Here is a 14,623-nt window from a genome sequence, read left to right as displayed (position 1 = left end):
AACACTACAGATGCCATTGGTCGTGCTGCTGCCGAGGCCATGCAGGGCCCCATTCAGGCAGCATACAAAGAGACCTTCCAAAGCATTGTGCTTCCCGTGTTTGAGAGAGGCTGCCAGTCCATGTTTCAGCAGATCAATGACAGCTTCAAACAGGGAACCCATGAGTGTAAGAACCATCACAATAGACTTTGCTACCAATGTGACATTTTATTTCTGCTTTTTTACAGTAATAAAAAAATAAGCATAGGGTATATTAATGAATCTGGCAGTGCTTATAGGTCTGTTTTACGCATCTTGCTTCTGTAGCAGCAGCTAATTAATACAACTCTCTTGCGTTTTTGACTAAATATATAATGACTACATTGTCTTGCAGACATCCAACAGCTGGAGACACACATCAAGAACAGGAAACAGCGGGACCAGGATGCACGGGATCCCGTGATTGGCCAGCTGCAACAGATGATTGACACGCTCCAGAGTTCTCAAGACCAGCTGGCCACCACTGTGACGGCCAGCGTGTGCTCTGACGTTCAGCATCAGCTCCACATGATCGTGGGAAAGTAAGGTTTACCGTCACATGCATGCAGCACAAAGCCTATCCAATATTTGTCAGAAATCAATATAAGGAATTCTCTTTCCCCTTGTATGCCTTCCCTTATGGATAACTTTATTGCATGAATAGAGGAATAGATTGACTTGAGAGTTCATGCAGAGAAAGCTGTTTTTTTTTTTTTGTTTTTTTTTTAAGCTCTGCATTGAGTACCTTGCAATTGGATTGCTATGCGTGGCACTCGGCCTAATCCTGGGTTTAATTTTTGTCAATAAAGCTGGTTTGTTTTCCTCTCACATAAATGCAATTAAGACTATGTAGTATTAAATTCAAGTTGGAGGGATTAAATCCATGTGGTGCTTGAAACTAAAATACAAAGATAATTTGTATTTTGTCTCAAATTAGATTGTTACATTTAGGTTTACACTGCATTCTGGTATTCACTATACCAAACTTTCAGTAGCCTAAACCAGTACTGGGGGAAAAAATGGTGTTAAATTACAATCAAACATTTCACTATATTCACTATCCATAACCAAGAAGTGTGTGTATATATTCTTTAAATTCATGCTGGAGTAGACTTTACAGAGTGCTCACCTCTTGCATTGTCAGAAACAAGATCTTGAGCAAAAATTGACACGCCTCTTGATGTAAAAAATTTTGTGATGATATTTCCATCAAGAAGTGCATACATTTTTGGTCAAGATCTTGTATTGACAATGCAAGAGCGAGCACACTTTAAAGTCTACTCCAGCACATCCCTAAGACTTTCCATGAATTTAAGGTCTGGTCTCAGAGGTGCCAATTCATGTGTGAAAATGATTCTTTGTGATCCCTCCCAACCATTTTTTTCACAATTTGAGCCTGATGAATCTTGACATTGTCATCCTGGAATATGGCCGTGATGTGTCTTCCTACATGGTTGTTTAAGAAATGAAAAGATACTCAGTCCATCATTTGTAATTAGAAGAACTGTTGCCAAACATATAACATACTAGAAACAATAATCGCTGCAATAATGATCCAGTCATAGACTTAAGTATTTGCACTACCCATTTTGATACCACAGCAATATTCAATAGTGACACATGTTATTGAACACACTCCTTTAAATTGTTAAATATTACAGGTAGTTGAATCCTGTCTTTTTTATATATATATATTAGTTAGCATAGTCTAAATGTGTCTATCCTCTCTGCAGTCTGCAAGACTCAATCCTGACGCAGGTGCAGCGCATAGTGAAGGGAGAAGTGAGTCTGGCCATGAAGGAGCAGCAGGCAGCCGTCACCTCCAGCATCATGCAGGCCATGCGCTCGGCTGCAGGAACGCCCGTCCCCTCCACACATTTGGACTATCAGGCCCAGCAGGCCAGCATACTTCAGTTACTACAGCAGGGCCAGCTCAACGAGGCCTTCCAACAGGTTGGTTACTGATTGCTAGACACATACATATGCGTGATTATTTCTCTCAGTTCAGTCTGTATCATGCTTCTGTGATCATGTTTTGTGAGCTTTTTTTGGTCATTAGATTTTGGTCAATGATTAGATAAACTGCTATGTCATGTCAGTAACCCTTTTAACACACTTTTACATGCATTCAAGGAAGAGTTTACCCAAAGATGAAAATTAACCCATGATTTACTCACCCTCAAGCCATCCTTGGTGTATATGACTATCTTCTTTTAGAAGAACACAATTGGAGATAAATTTAAAAATATCCTTGCTCTTCCAAGCTTTATCCAAGCTTGAAGCCCAATAAAATGCATCCATCCATCATAAAAATAATCCAAACGGCTCCAGGGGGTTAATAAAGGCCTTCTGAAGCGAAGCAATGGGATTTAATTTAATTTTTTTTTTTTTTTTAAGCTTAGACGCCTCTGACAGTTCAAATAATTAAGGCTGTGCAACAAACTCGAGCTCCTCTTCTCTTATATCAAAATCATCCAACATTTCTCTTTAAAATTTTTCGTTTTAGACTTTTAATTTGTGACCAATGTTTTGTTTTGCTCTATCCCCTGTGCTTGAGCTTTCGTTATTACGTCAGGTCAGGAGTTAGTCTTCCACTGCAAATCGATTCCTTAGCTGTCTGCCGGAAGTTAGTTATTATAGTTGTTTTAAATATGGATATATTTCTTACAAAAACCCATCACTTCGCTTCAGAAGGCCTTTATTAACCCTCTGGAGCCGTATGGATTATTTTTGTATGGATTCTTCAAAAACTCGCCCCATTCACTACCATTTATAAAGCTTAAAAGAGCCAGGATATTTTTAAATATATCTCCAATTGTGCTCGTCTGAAAGAAAATGGTCATATACAGCTAGGATGGCTTGAGAGTGAGTAAATCATGGGATGATTCTGAGTTTTGGACGAACTATGCCTTTAAGCCAGTGGTTCTCAACCAAGCTTTCAAGGGGGCCACAAAATGACTTAATTATATAAAAAATAAAATGTAATTAAAATGATAAATACATAATGTAAACTGAAATTATTTCCCCCTTTTTCCCCTCAATAACTATTATTTTTGTTGAAAAAGAAATCAGAATTTTAAATAAATTAATGTATTAAATGGTATGAGAATGATTTGTAATAAATACAGCATAAGTACCAGAGGAAATCTCTTTCTTCAAGTCAAAAAGGTTGAGGGCCACTGCATTGAGCCATATGCTGCTGCAAAATGTGCCACACTAACTGTTTGCATTTTGTGAAATGTCAGCATTTAAGGCAACATTTACAAAGCTTCTTTACAAACACTTCTCTATGGAGAAATGGGTAGCATTTTTGGTTATCCTCTGTAGGTTTTTTGGTCAAATTAAATAATGCAAATCACTAATAGCCTAATTAAGCTTTTGGGAGGAGACGTCTTAGCATAAGTGCTGACAGCCAGACTGCAATAACTGTTATTATTAAGTATACTCTTGATTTGTATTCATCACTTGTTAATTTATTACATCAATTTGCATTTTCGGTCAATTTAGTGGTTGTAGAGAATCACCATAATTAGATGAAATTGAACCCTAACAGTTAAATACTTATTTCCACAGGTGACATGGCATGAGATGTGACCTTTTACGATCGTCTTTCTATATATGTGATATAGTATTGTATTATTCTTCTCCAGATTTTTCCTGACTGCTTGCTGTGAAATTTTTTTTTTTCTTTTTTTCATGCAGGCTTTATCCGCAGCAGACCTGAATCTGGTGCTGTACGTGTGCGAGACCATTGACTCTCAGCAAGTGTTCAGCCAGCAGCCCTGTCCACTCCATCAGGCCGTCCTCCTGTCTCTCATCCAGCAGCTCTCCACCAACCTGAGCTCACGCACAGAACTCAAGATCAGGTTTGTTCCCTTCAGCTCCATCAGTCAGTGCAGTCATGCTCTATATTCATCTAAAAATGTCTTTTATATAGAAGTTATTCCTTCAGCACACCCCCTCGCAGTTTCAATGAGTATGCAAAAGCATGCAGAGCACTGTGCTTTTAATGATTAAACACTTAAGTATTTATTTATAGTCTTCTATGTCGTACGTGATCAAGGGCAAAATGCGGTTTCATATCACAGGACATTAATGCTTTAAGACTCAAGACATCGTCCCTTTCTCCTCTTTAATTCCTCTGTGGATGACCTTGTGGTGAAGGGGACATCCGCTTCTGTGGCAGTGCTGCATTGGGCTGCAGTTATTAAAGTGCTCTACTGTCTGGGCTGCATTACAGTTCTCTGCTGGGGGAAAAGGACTAACTCCTGTGAATCACAGAGTAATGCTCTGCCTGTGTGCTGCCAAGTCCCTTTACTGCAATAAACTGCTCTGTCTGCCAGTCCTATCTCTGAACTGCACTCTAAAATACTAGTGTTTCATGCTGTCCATATGTGCATAGACATCACCATCTGTAAGTCTGTGTCCGTTTTCTGCTTGGACAGGATGTTATTTTAAGCAGGAAGACAAAAGTTTTATAAGACGCTTTAGGTTTTATATTTAGGATTTATATCTTTACATAGTGCCTGAAATAATGTTTTTAGAAGTATGTGCTTTTGTTTATGACAAACCATTGGACACCTTCATATTCAAATAATTAAATTTTAAACTGCATTCTGTAACTTTTTTTTTTTTTTTTTTTTTGGTTAAAAATGATCAAATAAATTTGAGCTATATAACCGACCAGCGTTCAAAACGATCTTCCTACCTTAGCACGATTCACAACGGTAAGCTTGTAATAATGTTTTATAATTCGGGTGAAACTGGTAGGTTTACGCAGGAAATTGGAGCATGCCACCATTCGTCTTTGCGTCATTACGTCACATCTGTTTACATAAAGGAGTCCTAGCTAGTAGGATATATGGCATGTGAGGATGGTGGATCATTTTATAGCCTTTTCTCACAGCAGTTACAATAATTAAACTTATCATTTTGATGGTGGACTGTAATCTAGAAAGTTCCAAATGACAATCAGTGGTGACAACTGGAGATTCGCCGTAGTCAAAAGCAAAAGACTTCGGACTGCGGAGTGGCTACAGAAATTGAAATCTACAGGTAACGCTAATACACACTAAATACAGTCACGCAATGTCGTTAACATTTAACAATTTGAGAACAAAGTATAACAATAATAATAATTTGCACGGTGATCTGAGCAAAGCGATCGTTAGATTTAATCACCATTGGCAGCGCGTTAACTATTAACTAATGAAGCTGTACGTTTTCAAAGTTGTACTGAACAATAACAAATAATCAGAACATTTCTAATCATTAGGGAATGTTGTAGACCAGATTAAAATATAAAAATGTTTAGGTTTGAAAATAAATATCCTTTTAAGTCTTTTTTAAGTATTAATTATTTGGTACTGTGATGAACAACACTGAGATTACAAAAAATTAATGGCTGTTTGAAGCATTTTACTTAGCGCAGTTACTTTGTTTGCACGGTTTCCGTGGTAACCGCTGCACGCTGCTGTTCCATCAGCGCCCTCTGCTGTCAGAGAGTGAACGCGCACTTTCATTCAGCTCGTCTCCTTCACTGGTTCCGTCATGTGCTTCTCGTGTCCTTTTGACGCAGAATACAGCGGTGTTGTGCATTTTATACGATTGATGGGTAAAGTATTCTTAATTGCCTTATAAAAAATTAATAATTGGTAATAAATTATTATTTACGGTATTCTGAAGTGCCGACGATTACAATATCGTGCATATTCATTATCGCGATTTATCACATTGCCGAATATCGGCACAAGTCTAGTAGAACACGAGTTCACAACACCACATCACGCACATCCAGCGGTTCTGACTGTGCGGTTATGTGAAGGATCTTATATAATAAATAGCCTAATAGTTTAGCATTCGTCTCGAAAATGGAAACAGTGCCGAATGAGAAAGGTAGGCTTCAGATTCACTTTAAATTAATTTGTTTAGCATCTTTAGTTTTATTTCTAATAAATAACCCTGTTTTTCACTTGTTCGCTGCTTTAAACAGTGGTTGCTTATGGCAACACAGCACAACTTCCTGTGTTTGCATTCTGAGCCGTGAAGAAGAATTGATTTCCGATTTACAGCGTTAAGCAAATATGGCGGGCACAACTAGATATTGTTTAAGAAAATGGTATCAGATCGGTACATGAGTTTAATTACTCGCCGATACCGATGCTAGAATTTTTTTCTGGTATCAGTGGTATTTCCGATACTAGTATCGGAATCGGAACAACCCTATTGAGAATAATATGAAATGTTACTTGAGCACCAAATCAGCATATTAGAATGATTTCTGAAGGATCATGTGACATTGAAGACTGGAGTAATGATGCTGAAATTTCAGCTTTGCAATCACAAGAAAAAATTATATTTTAAAATGTAAAAATAGAAAAGTTATTTTAAATTAAGTTTTTACTGTACTTTTCTATTAAATAAATGCGGCATATATATATATATATAAATGCGGCATATTTTATATATATATATATATATATATATATATATATATATATATATATATATATATATATATATATATATATATATATATATATATATATATATATATTAATATAATATAATATAATATATCGTCGCTGTCCGATGAAAACAATGTATGTCCATTTTGCCGATTTTGAGATTTTTCAGGTTGAATGTCCAGGTTCATTTCCGTATACAGGATGCTTCACATATCTAAATGGCCAATGAAAAGTTGTGAAATCATGTCATCTGATTTTCACGTATATCCATTTGGTGTCAAAGCTGTCAATCACGCCGCGTATCTCCCGCCCTGTGGAAGCATCTCGCCGGTCTCGTGAAGTTTTCATCGAAGCTCAGCACTGGATAGCCGAATAACACTGTGAGGTTACATTGCCAAATAAACATAGCCTGGTGAGACAATGACTTTCCTTTATCGAGGTAAACGTTTCCCCCCTGACACCAGACGTACGTCTAGGAGTGACAAAATTACGGTAGGACTGTGCAAACAAAGTATCTGTCTAGCATTACCATGTCAGTGTATTGATTCATTGTCCCTTCATAGTTTGCAAGAGACATTTAATAAATGTATAATTAATATTAAATAAACTAAGCGTATTTAAAAAACTAAGACGTAGGCTATTTAATAAACTGAGCGTATTTATCTGTCAATATGAAACGCGACTTGGCCATTTTAATTAATGATCGGAAGAACGCGTATCGACCACCGTTATTGTAAAATATGCAAGTATGTCCATTTAAACTCAATTTTGGTCAATTGTGGATTATATCATTACACTGGCAAGAATATGGTTACATGTAAAGATGCCGTACCAAGTATGACAACGCTACATTCAACTGCTTTTGAAATACGGTGTTTTTTTCACTTCCTGAAAAGTAACCGTTTTGGACATAAGTTAGTTTCATCGGGCAGCGACGATATATATAATTTTTTTTTTTTTTTTTTTTTTCACCCAGTAGGCCTAACTTATTGCCTGAAAGGAACATGTTGTTGTATGCGCTAATCCAGCCCTGGTTCATGAATATTCATGATTTGACGTTCCTTATAGCTACCAGCCAACACTATCATAACCCAATTAATATTCACACACTACACCTTAATTCCATGTTGGGTGTACCGTACATAAGACGGACATTTTTTTTTTTTTTTTTTTTCCATTAAATAACAGCTAGCCGAGTGCAACGAAATGGAACGAGCAAGGTTCTTGAGGCATATTTTTTAAAATTTAAATTTGCTTTTTTTTCTGTTTTTTTTTTTTTTTTTTTTTTTTTACATACCTGAACACTGTGCAATGTGGCGCTAATGGCATGTGTTACGGAAAAGCAAGTCTAGCATTAGCACAACAGCTGCTTCACATTATGTAACACTTGAGTTAAACAAAAACAACAACAAACAGTGAACGGTAAAACGAATGATGGATTGGTGCTCCAATCCTGTGTATTTTTTGTTCTACAAACAGTACAGCAAAATCTCAACCGGTTGACTTGTTTTTAGCATCACACAGTGTGTTCTATCATACCGCCAAGCCCTTTGTGTCATGCTCCTGAGTTTAACACTTAAGCTATAACCTTTGCAAATAAAGGTTAGCAGAATACAAGATGTAAACAGTGATTTCTTTGCACCGGGAATGTAATTTCTCTCTGGGCCAATAGATTATAGTTGAGATAACAGTACTGTGGGCTTAAATGATTTGGAACAGGGGCCTACACATGTGAAAATAGAGCAAACTGCCATGAGGCATGAAAGCTTAGCCATCTGGACAGGACTACAATGCAAAGTCCTGGGGATATTAAGGTCATTGTATTACATTTCCTTTTTTTTTTTAATCAGAAGCTTTAACTTAATGATCGCTTGTAAGGCAATTAAGATGACCTCTGTGCAACATGCCGCTCAAGTCTCTGGTGGTATCATATAGCAATGTCTATTAATTTTAAAAGACAGATGGAGAGATTTCCCACATAGTTTTCCAGACAGGTGGCGTTTTACTAATCCTAGATGGACTTTATTATAATAATAATAATAAAAAAACAAGCAGCCTGGAGAGAAGACCAAAAAAGCTTTACCCTAGAATAGCTTAAAGAAATAACAAACATGTTCTGTTAGTACAGCTGTCAAAAAAACACCAGATTTGTGTTTGAAGACTGGAATGAATGACTAGTGCTGGCTACATACGCTGTCATTCAAATGTTTGAGGTTTTAAAAAGCAATTAATATTTTTATTCAGCAAGGATGCATTCAATTGATGAAAAGTGACAAAGGCATTTATAATTTTACATTAGATTTGTATTTCAAATAAATGTTTTTCTTTTGAAATTTTATCAAAAAAGCCTAAAAAAAATGGAATCTTGAGCAAATGTTTCTTCAGCACCAAATCAGCATATTAAAATGATTTCTGAAGGACACTGAAGACTGGACTAATGGCTGCTGAAAATTCAGCTGTGAAAACTTAGACCTCTTGCACTTTTTGAATTTAATATTAATACATTGTTAGAGGTCTGGCCCAGTGCAAAGTGCTTCCAATATTAATGAGATTTGGCTTCAAAGCAAACTGGTGATCGTAACAGGAGAGATTAAAGGAACTTAGCCTTCCTGCAAAAACACTTTGATAAAATAAATGATGTAAACGGTGCCTCCAGTTGAATCAAAGCCTGATATGAGGGAAAACATTTGCTCCTCCATGATGGTTGCGATGATGTTAGCAGGGTTTTTTTTTTTTTTTTTTTTTTTTTTTTTTTGTTGTAAGCCAATGAGCTCTTAAAATGCCTGGAGAAAGCAATTTTTCTTTTTTGGGTCGCTTTTCATTTCAAAGGTACTTCAGAAGTACGCAATTTGAAATGTGCCGTTTTTGCTCATGAAGGCTTGGAGGCTCATGGAAGCTCATCTAAGTTGTTTTGTGTGAATCACCTGAGCCATTTGACTCATTTCTCTGATGCTGCGGGAAAATAAAAGTGCTGACAGCACCACAAGACATTCTCTAGTGATGCAAGAAAATCTGTAGAAGGGAAAATAAATGTCAATTTCATGTTCTTAAGATCCTTGGCAAAACATCAGCAATAATATGAAATATACATGTTGCTTGCAAAAAATACGGTACGTACCTTGGTTTTGGGGTCATGGTTCGTTACGATTTCTGTACAATTGGAAAAATGGTCACACTTTAGTTTAGATTCCGATTCTCACTATTAACTAACAACTACGACTTCTGCTTCAATAAACGCCTAATGTAGCAGTAGTAATTACTGCTTATTAATAGTTAAGGCAGTTGTTAAGTTTATTTATTGGGTAGGATTATGGGATGTAGAATATGGTCATGCAGAATAAGGCATTATCTGCTTAATAATAATCAGACAATATCCTAGTAATATGCATGCTAATAAGCAATAGGGGTGTAAATCGTACAGTTCATCACGATTCGATACAATATCGATTCTCATAGCCAGCAATTCGATATTTTCTGATACCTCAAAGTTCTGTGATACGATTATGATACGATTCGATTAGATCAATATTTCGATATTTTGAGCCTATTTTACACAACCAGTTTAATTTTTATTAACTCACAACTGCAACCAAAATATATAACAAACATTTATTTCAAAATTTCACATCCTGAACCCTGATTGGGACATCCACAAATAAAAAATTCACACAGTAATCTAATGACAGCTTATGACATAACAGTCAAGAAAGTATTTTAGTTCTGTGCTAAAATTTGTAATGTCAAAAAACTGATAAACAAGGAATATATATATATATATATATATATATATATATATATATATATATATATATATATATATATATATATATATATATATATATATACATAATTATAAAAGACATTTCTTTTAAATGTATAGCGCAGGTTTTTAATGAAGCAACAACATATTATAGGTAGGACAAAACAAGACAGGCTATTAATATTCTTTCATTGTATTAGAGCCTTTATAATACATTTGCACAGAGCGGCACAAAGCACTTGCGCGCATCCCGTGTGCAGAATGATGTGCTTGAAGCAACGGAGTCACAGCACGCGGCACTCCTATGCGACAGTTTATTGACCATATTCTTTCAGTGACAGTTCCATCAACTGTCCTGAGTGTCTTTCACAAGCTCTGAAAGGCGATAATGCATAGACTGATATTGTGTGAAAATGTGGAGAATGTTAAAACAAAGGTGCCTCTATAATTAGCCCACAGGTATCGATTATTTTTATTTTATTTTTTTTTTACGCATTGCATCGGATCATTACACTTTATATCGATATAGATCGATACATCAATCTATTGCTAATAAGCAACTAGTCAATAGTGAGAACTGGGACCTAAACTAAAGTTTTACCGGACAAAGGAACAAATCCACAATGCTTGGTTTCTTTGATTTTTATTTTGAACAGTGGTGCAAATCTGTTTGTTCCACCTAGCAACATTTAGTCCCCTAGTTGGTACAATACAGCTGCTTTTTTTGTGTGTTAAGCACTAAGCAGTGAACAGAATGGACTCCTGCATGGGTCATATTTTTTTGCAGGGCTGATAAAAAACAAATGGTATTTGTTCACAATCAGCTACAAAACTGATAAGCATCTTGTGTTATAAAAGTACAAAATAAACAGAATAATGAAAAATAAAACTTGTGCATTAGGGGTGTTAGAGTTTGCTCCACTTAAAGGATTAGTTCACTTTAAAATGAAAATTACTATTACTAATAATAAAGATCTACTCACCCTCAAGCCATCCTAGGTGTATATGACTTTCTTCTTTCAGACGAATACAATCAGAGTTATGTTAATAATCACCCTGATGCTCCCAAGTTTTATAATGGCAGTGCACAGAAACCACCTGTTTGAAAAGTGCATCCATCCATTATAAACATACTCCATATGACACAACGTCAGCTTTATTCGTAGGTTAAATACAGAAGGCAATCTGGCGGAAGCTAGTTATTTTACTTCATAGCGTGTTAAATATTAATATAAATATAAATATTTTTCTCACACAAATGCATCGTTTCACTTCAGAAGGCCTTTATTATCCATGTGGAGTTCATTTTTTGATGGATGGATGCATTTTTTTGAGTTTCAAACAGGTAGTTTCTGTTCACTGCCATTATAAAGCTTGGGAGCATTAGGGTGATTATTAATATAACTCCAATTGTGTTCATCAGAAAGAAGAAAGTCATATACACCTACCTAGAATGGCTAGAGTGTGAGTAAATCTTGGGGTAATTTTCATTTGAAAGTGAACTAATCCTTTAAACTATATTTAAACATTCAATCTTAAACCCAATCCTCCTATACATAATTTTCCATGTTTTTAACCTCTTTCTCCTTTCTCTCATTCATGTTCAGCTATCTAGAAGATGCTGTGATGAACCTGGATCATGGAGATCCAGTCACCAGAGACCACATGTCTGCAGTGCTGACCCAGGTACGACAGAAGCTCTTCCACTTCCTGCAGCAGGACGCCCACAGCCCTCTGAGCAAGCGTGCACGGCGCCTCATGATGATGCTGCAGGGCCTGGTCAATCACTAGAGCCCCTTCGGATGGCTCTGCCGACATCTCCACAGCCCTCTCAGTCAGCGTCCTGCAGTCTCGTATATGGCCGTCGTGACCTCATAACACCCTGCTGTTCGATTGCTTTATCTTTGCTCTGCAGCTTATTGGCTCTCTCAGAACCACTATTAGGAGTTGTAGTCCAGACTTGGAATTAAGATATATCGGTGGGTTTGGACTACATCTCCCCATCCTTTGCTCCCTCCTTTCAAGCTATTTTTGATTTCATTTCTCTGCACATGTGAAAAATCCTCAGTTTGTATGCGGCACTGCCATCAATGCAGAACAGGACATGGGATACTTCAGTTCAGGAGGCTGTTATTTTCATTGTGCATTTAATACCGTGAGACCGTGACATCATGGTGGTTTTTTGTTTTTGTTTTTTTCTCCCATCTTTCATCCTTGACAAGGAATCAGGAACAAAACTGTGGAGGGCATGAGAGAACGAAACTATAACACGAACACTCCAAGTTTCTGCTGAACGGATGGTTTTCTGGCTGCTCTGCTTTATTACCTTGTGTTTCTTTTGGTGAAGCGCCATTAAATGCTGCAGACACGGAGACATTATCATCACCTCATGAACATTAGCCCTGTTGGTTCGTGATAAAGGTTGTATTTAGGCCATTGATCCTTATCTGACTCGTCTGTTTTGCTGAAAATAATTTGGCCGTCATTCTGCTTTCTCATGTCATGTGGAGCATAACGACATGTTCCTGGAATTTTTGTTAATGCTATCAGGATACGAAAAGGTCAAAGCGAGATTTCTGTAAAACAGTTTAACTTCTGGATTATTGCTAAATCATCCCACACAGTTGATACCTTGTTTTCCAATCAAGAGAGTCCTGTAAAATATGTAAGAGGGCTTATATTACCAAGGAATGCTAACCACATAGTTATTTAGGATTTCTTAAAAAGGAACCTTGAGTCTGTAACCTGCAGTACATCTTTAAGTCTCTAGAGGGCAGGCATTTATGTATCTTCCTAATTTTATATGCTGGCTTCTGTGGAAGTTTTTCTTTTCAGTTCTTCTGTGAAATTACACTACAGCAAGTGCAACAGGGCTATTATTTTTGTTTAAATGTGAAAATGTTTCTTTCTCTATTGTAGCCCCCAAATATCTGAAAGTGTTGGAGAAAGTGGCTGAAACTAGCCTATTTTCTGCTCCGTTCTAGTCAGTTGATTGTATTTGATTTAGACTGAGATTGCCAACACTTATTCATTAGGAGGGACTATTTGGTCATGCCCTCTGATAGAGGAAGAACAAAAAAAGAAAGTGCCTTATCAGACTATTGCGTATCAGATACTGGTAATCATGTCCTACGATGGGTGCCACATTGGTGTGTGTGTGTGGCCCATCTTCAAGCAAATTTTCTTTCTCACTTTAACACGGAATTTGAAGATAGGAATGGACAGGTTTGTTACTGAAAAGTGCTGTAAACTGTGATCCGAGTTTATTTTTTCTGCCATTATTTCTTCACAAGTTTCATGCTAATGCAACAAGGAAGTGCCGGCCCCGTTGACTGTGTTTGTGTTAACACATTATTCGTTCCCTTGTCATCTTTATTTTTAGAGCTGTGCATATTATATCCATAGCCATTTGCAGCAGTCTGTGTGGCTCATTAGGACATTTTTACAGGGTGTAGGCAATGTGTCCTCTTTTGCTTTATTCTCTTATGTAAAAAAAAAAAAAAGAAAAAAAAAAGCTCTTTAACAGACATGAGCCTGCTGTGCAATTGAGGATAAATCTGAGGCTCTAATTAGGATATATTAAACTCAGCATGCTTGCATGCTACTGGTGAGAGCCATGTATTCAAACAATAGAGTTAACCTGTTTTTACGAATTTAACACCCCATTTTGTTCAAGCTCTCTAAACCCGTATTAATCCCTTTTCATTTCTCTTTCTTAAATAGTATAGCGTCCAGCAAAGATGACCCGTGATCGGATAGACAGTTTTATGTTATGTCAGGTTGAAATGTTAAACGTCTCGTCAGTTTTAAGGTTTTGTTGCATTGCGAGAGTAATTGGTTTCGATGCTGTTTTAGACCCGTCTGATGATGTTGGGCTTACTATACTAATACGCAATGCCTTCAGTGTTTGAGGCTTACACAAACTTTCCCCCCCCCCCCCCTCGAGAGATTTTCATTGCAGGTTGTGTACGACAGTTTAATTATTTGTAATTTTTTCCATTTGTGTTTCGATTTTTGTTCCTTATGTTTGAAATTATGTTGTATATTTTACACTTGTTTCTTTCATCCTAGACGTTTTGGAATAAAAAAGGAAGACATTGTTCAATGTTCAGTTAAGACTGTGTGTGTTTTCTTTTCCATAGACCTGTTTTAATTCTTGCAATAAGCAGTCTCACCTCCTTACAACTTTCAGTACAAATAAAATTATTTATGAAAAAAGACATTAAAAAAAAATTTTAGTTAAAAATTAACCATATAAAAAAATATAATATTTGAGGGGGAAAAACATCAAAGTTTAAGGTTATAACTAAATAATTAAGATATGTAAAAGCTTAATTATCATTTCATTTTTAATTAAAGTTCCCCTGTGGTGAAAATC

General features: G+C 36.5%; 1 protein-coding gene across 2 annotated transcripts in view; it reads left to right on the top strand.

Moving 5' to 3' along the window:
* The window catches only part of edc4 (enhancer of mRNA decapping 4), a 29,625-nt gene extending 15,258 nt beyond the window's left edge, over nucleotides 1-14,367 (top strand). For both annotated transcript variants that reach the window (XM_067390386.1, XM_067390385.1), the window contains exons 25-29: nucleotides 1-166; nucleotides 374-560; nucleotides 1,752-1,971; nucleotides 3,721-3,884; nucleotides 11,853-14,367. In XM_067390386.1, coding sequence (XP_067246487.1) covers nucleotides 1-166; nucleotides 374-560; nucleotides 1,752-1,971; nucleotides 3,721-3,884; nucleotides 11,853-12,036 — 921 coding nt within the window. In that variant the 3' untranslated portion in view covers nucleotides 12,037-14,367. The remainder of the gene's footprint in view (nucleotides 167-373; nucleotides 561-1,751; nucleotides 1,972-3,720; nucleotides 3,885-11,852) is intronic.
* The last annotated feature ends 256 nt before the right edge of the window (nucleotides 14,368-14,623 follow it).

Source organism: Chanodichthys erythropterus, chromosome 7 (assembly GCF_024489055.1).
Source record: "Chanodichthys erythropterus isolate Z2021 chromosome 7, ASM2448905v1, whole genome shotgun sequence".
Taxonomy (NCBI): Eukaryota; Metazoa; Chordata; class Actinopteri; order Cypriniformes; family Xenocyprididae; genus Chanodichthys; species Chanodichthys erythropterus.
The sequence above is the reverse complement of the archived record's forward strand: the minus strand, read 5'-3'. Positions and strand labels throughout refer to the sequence as shown.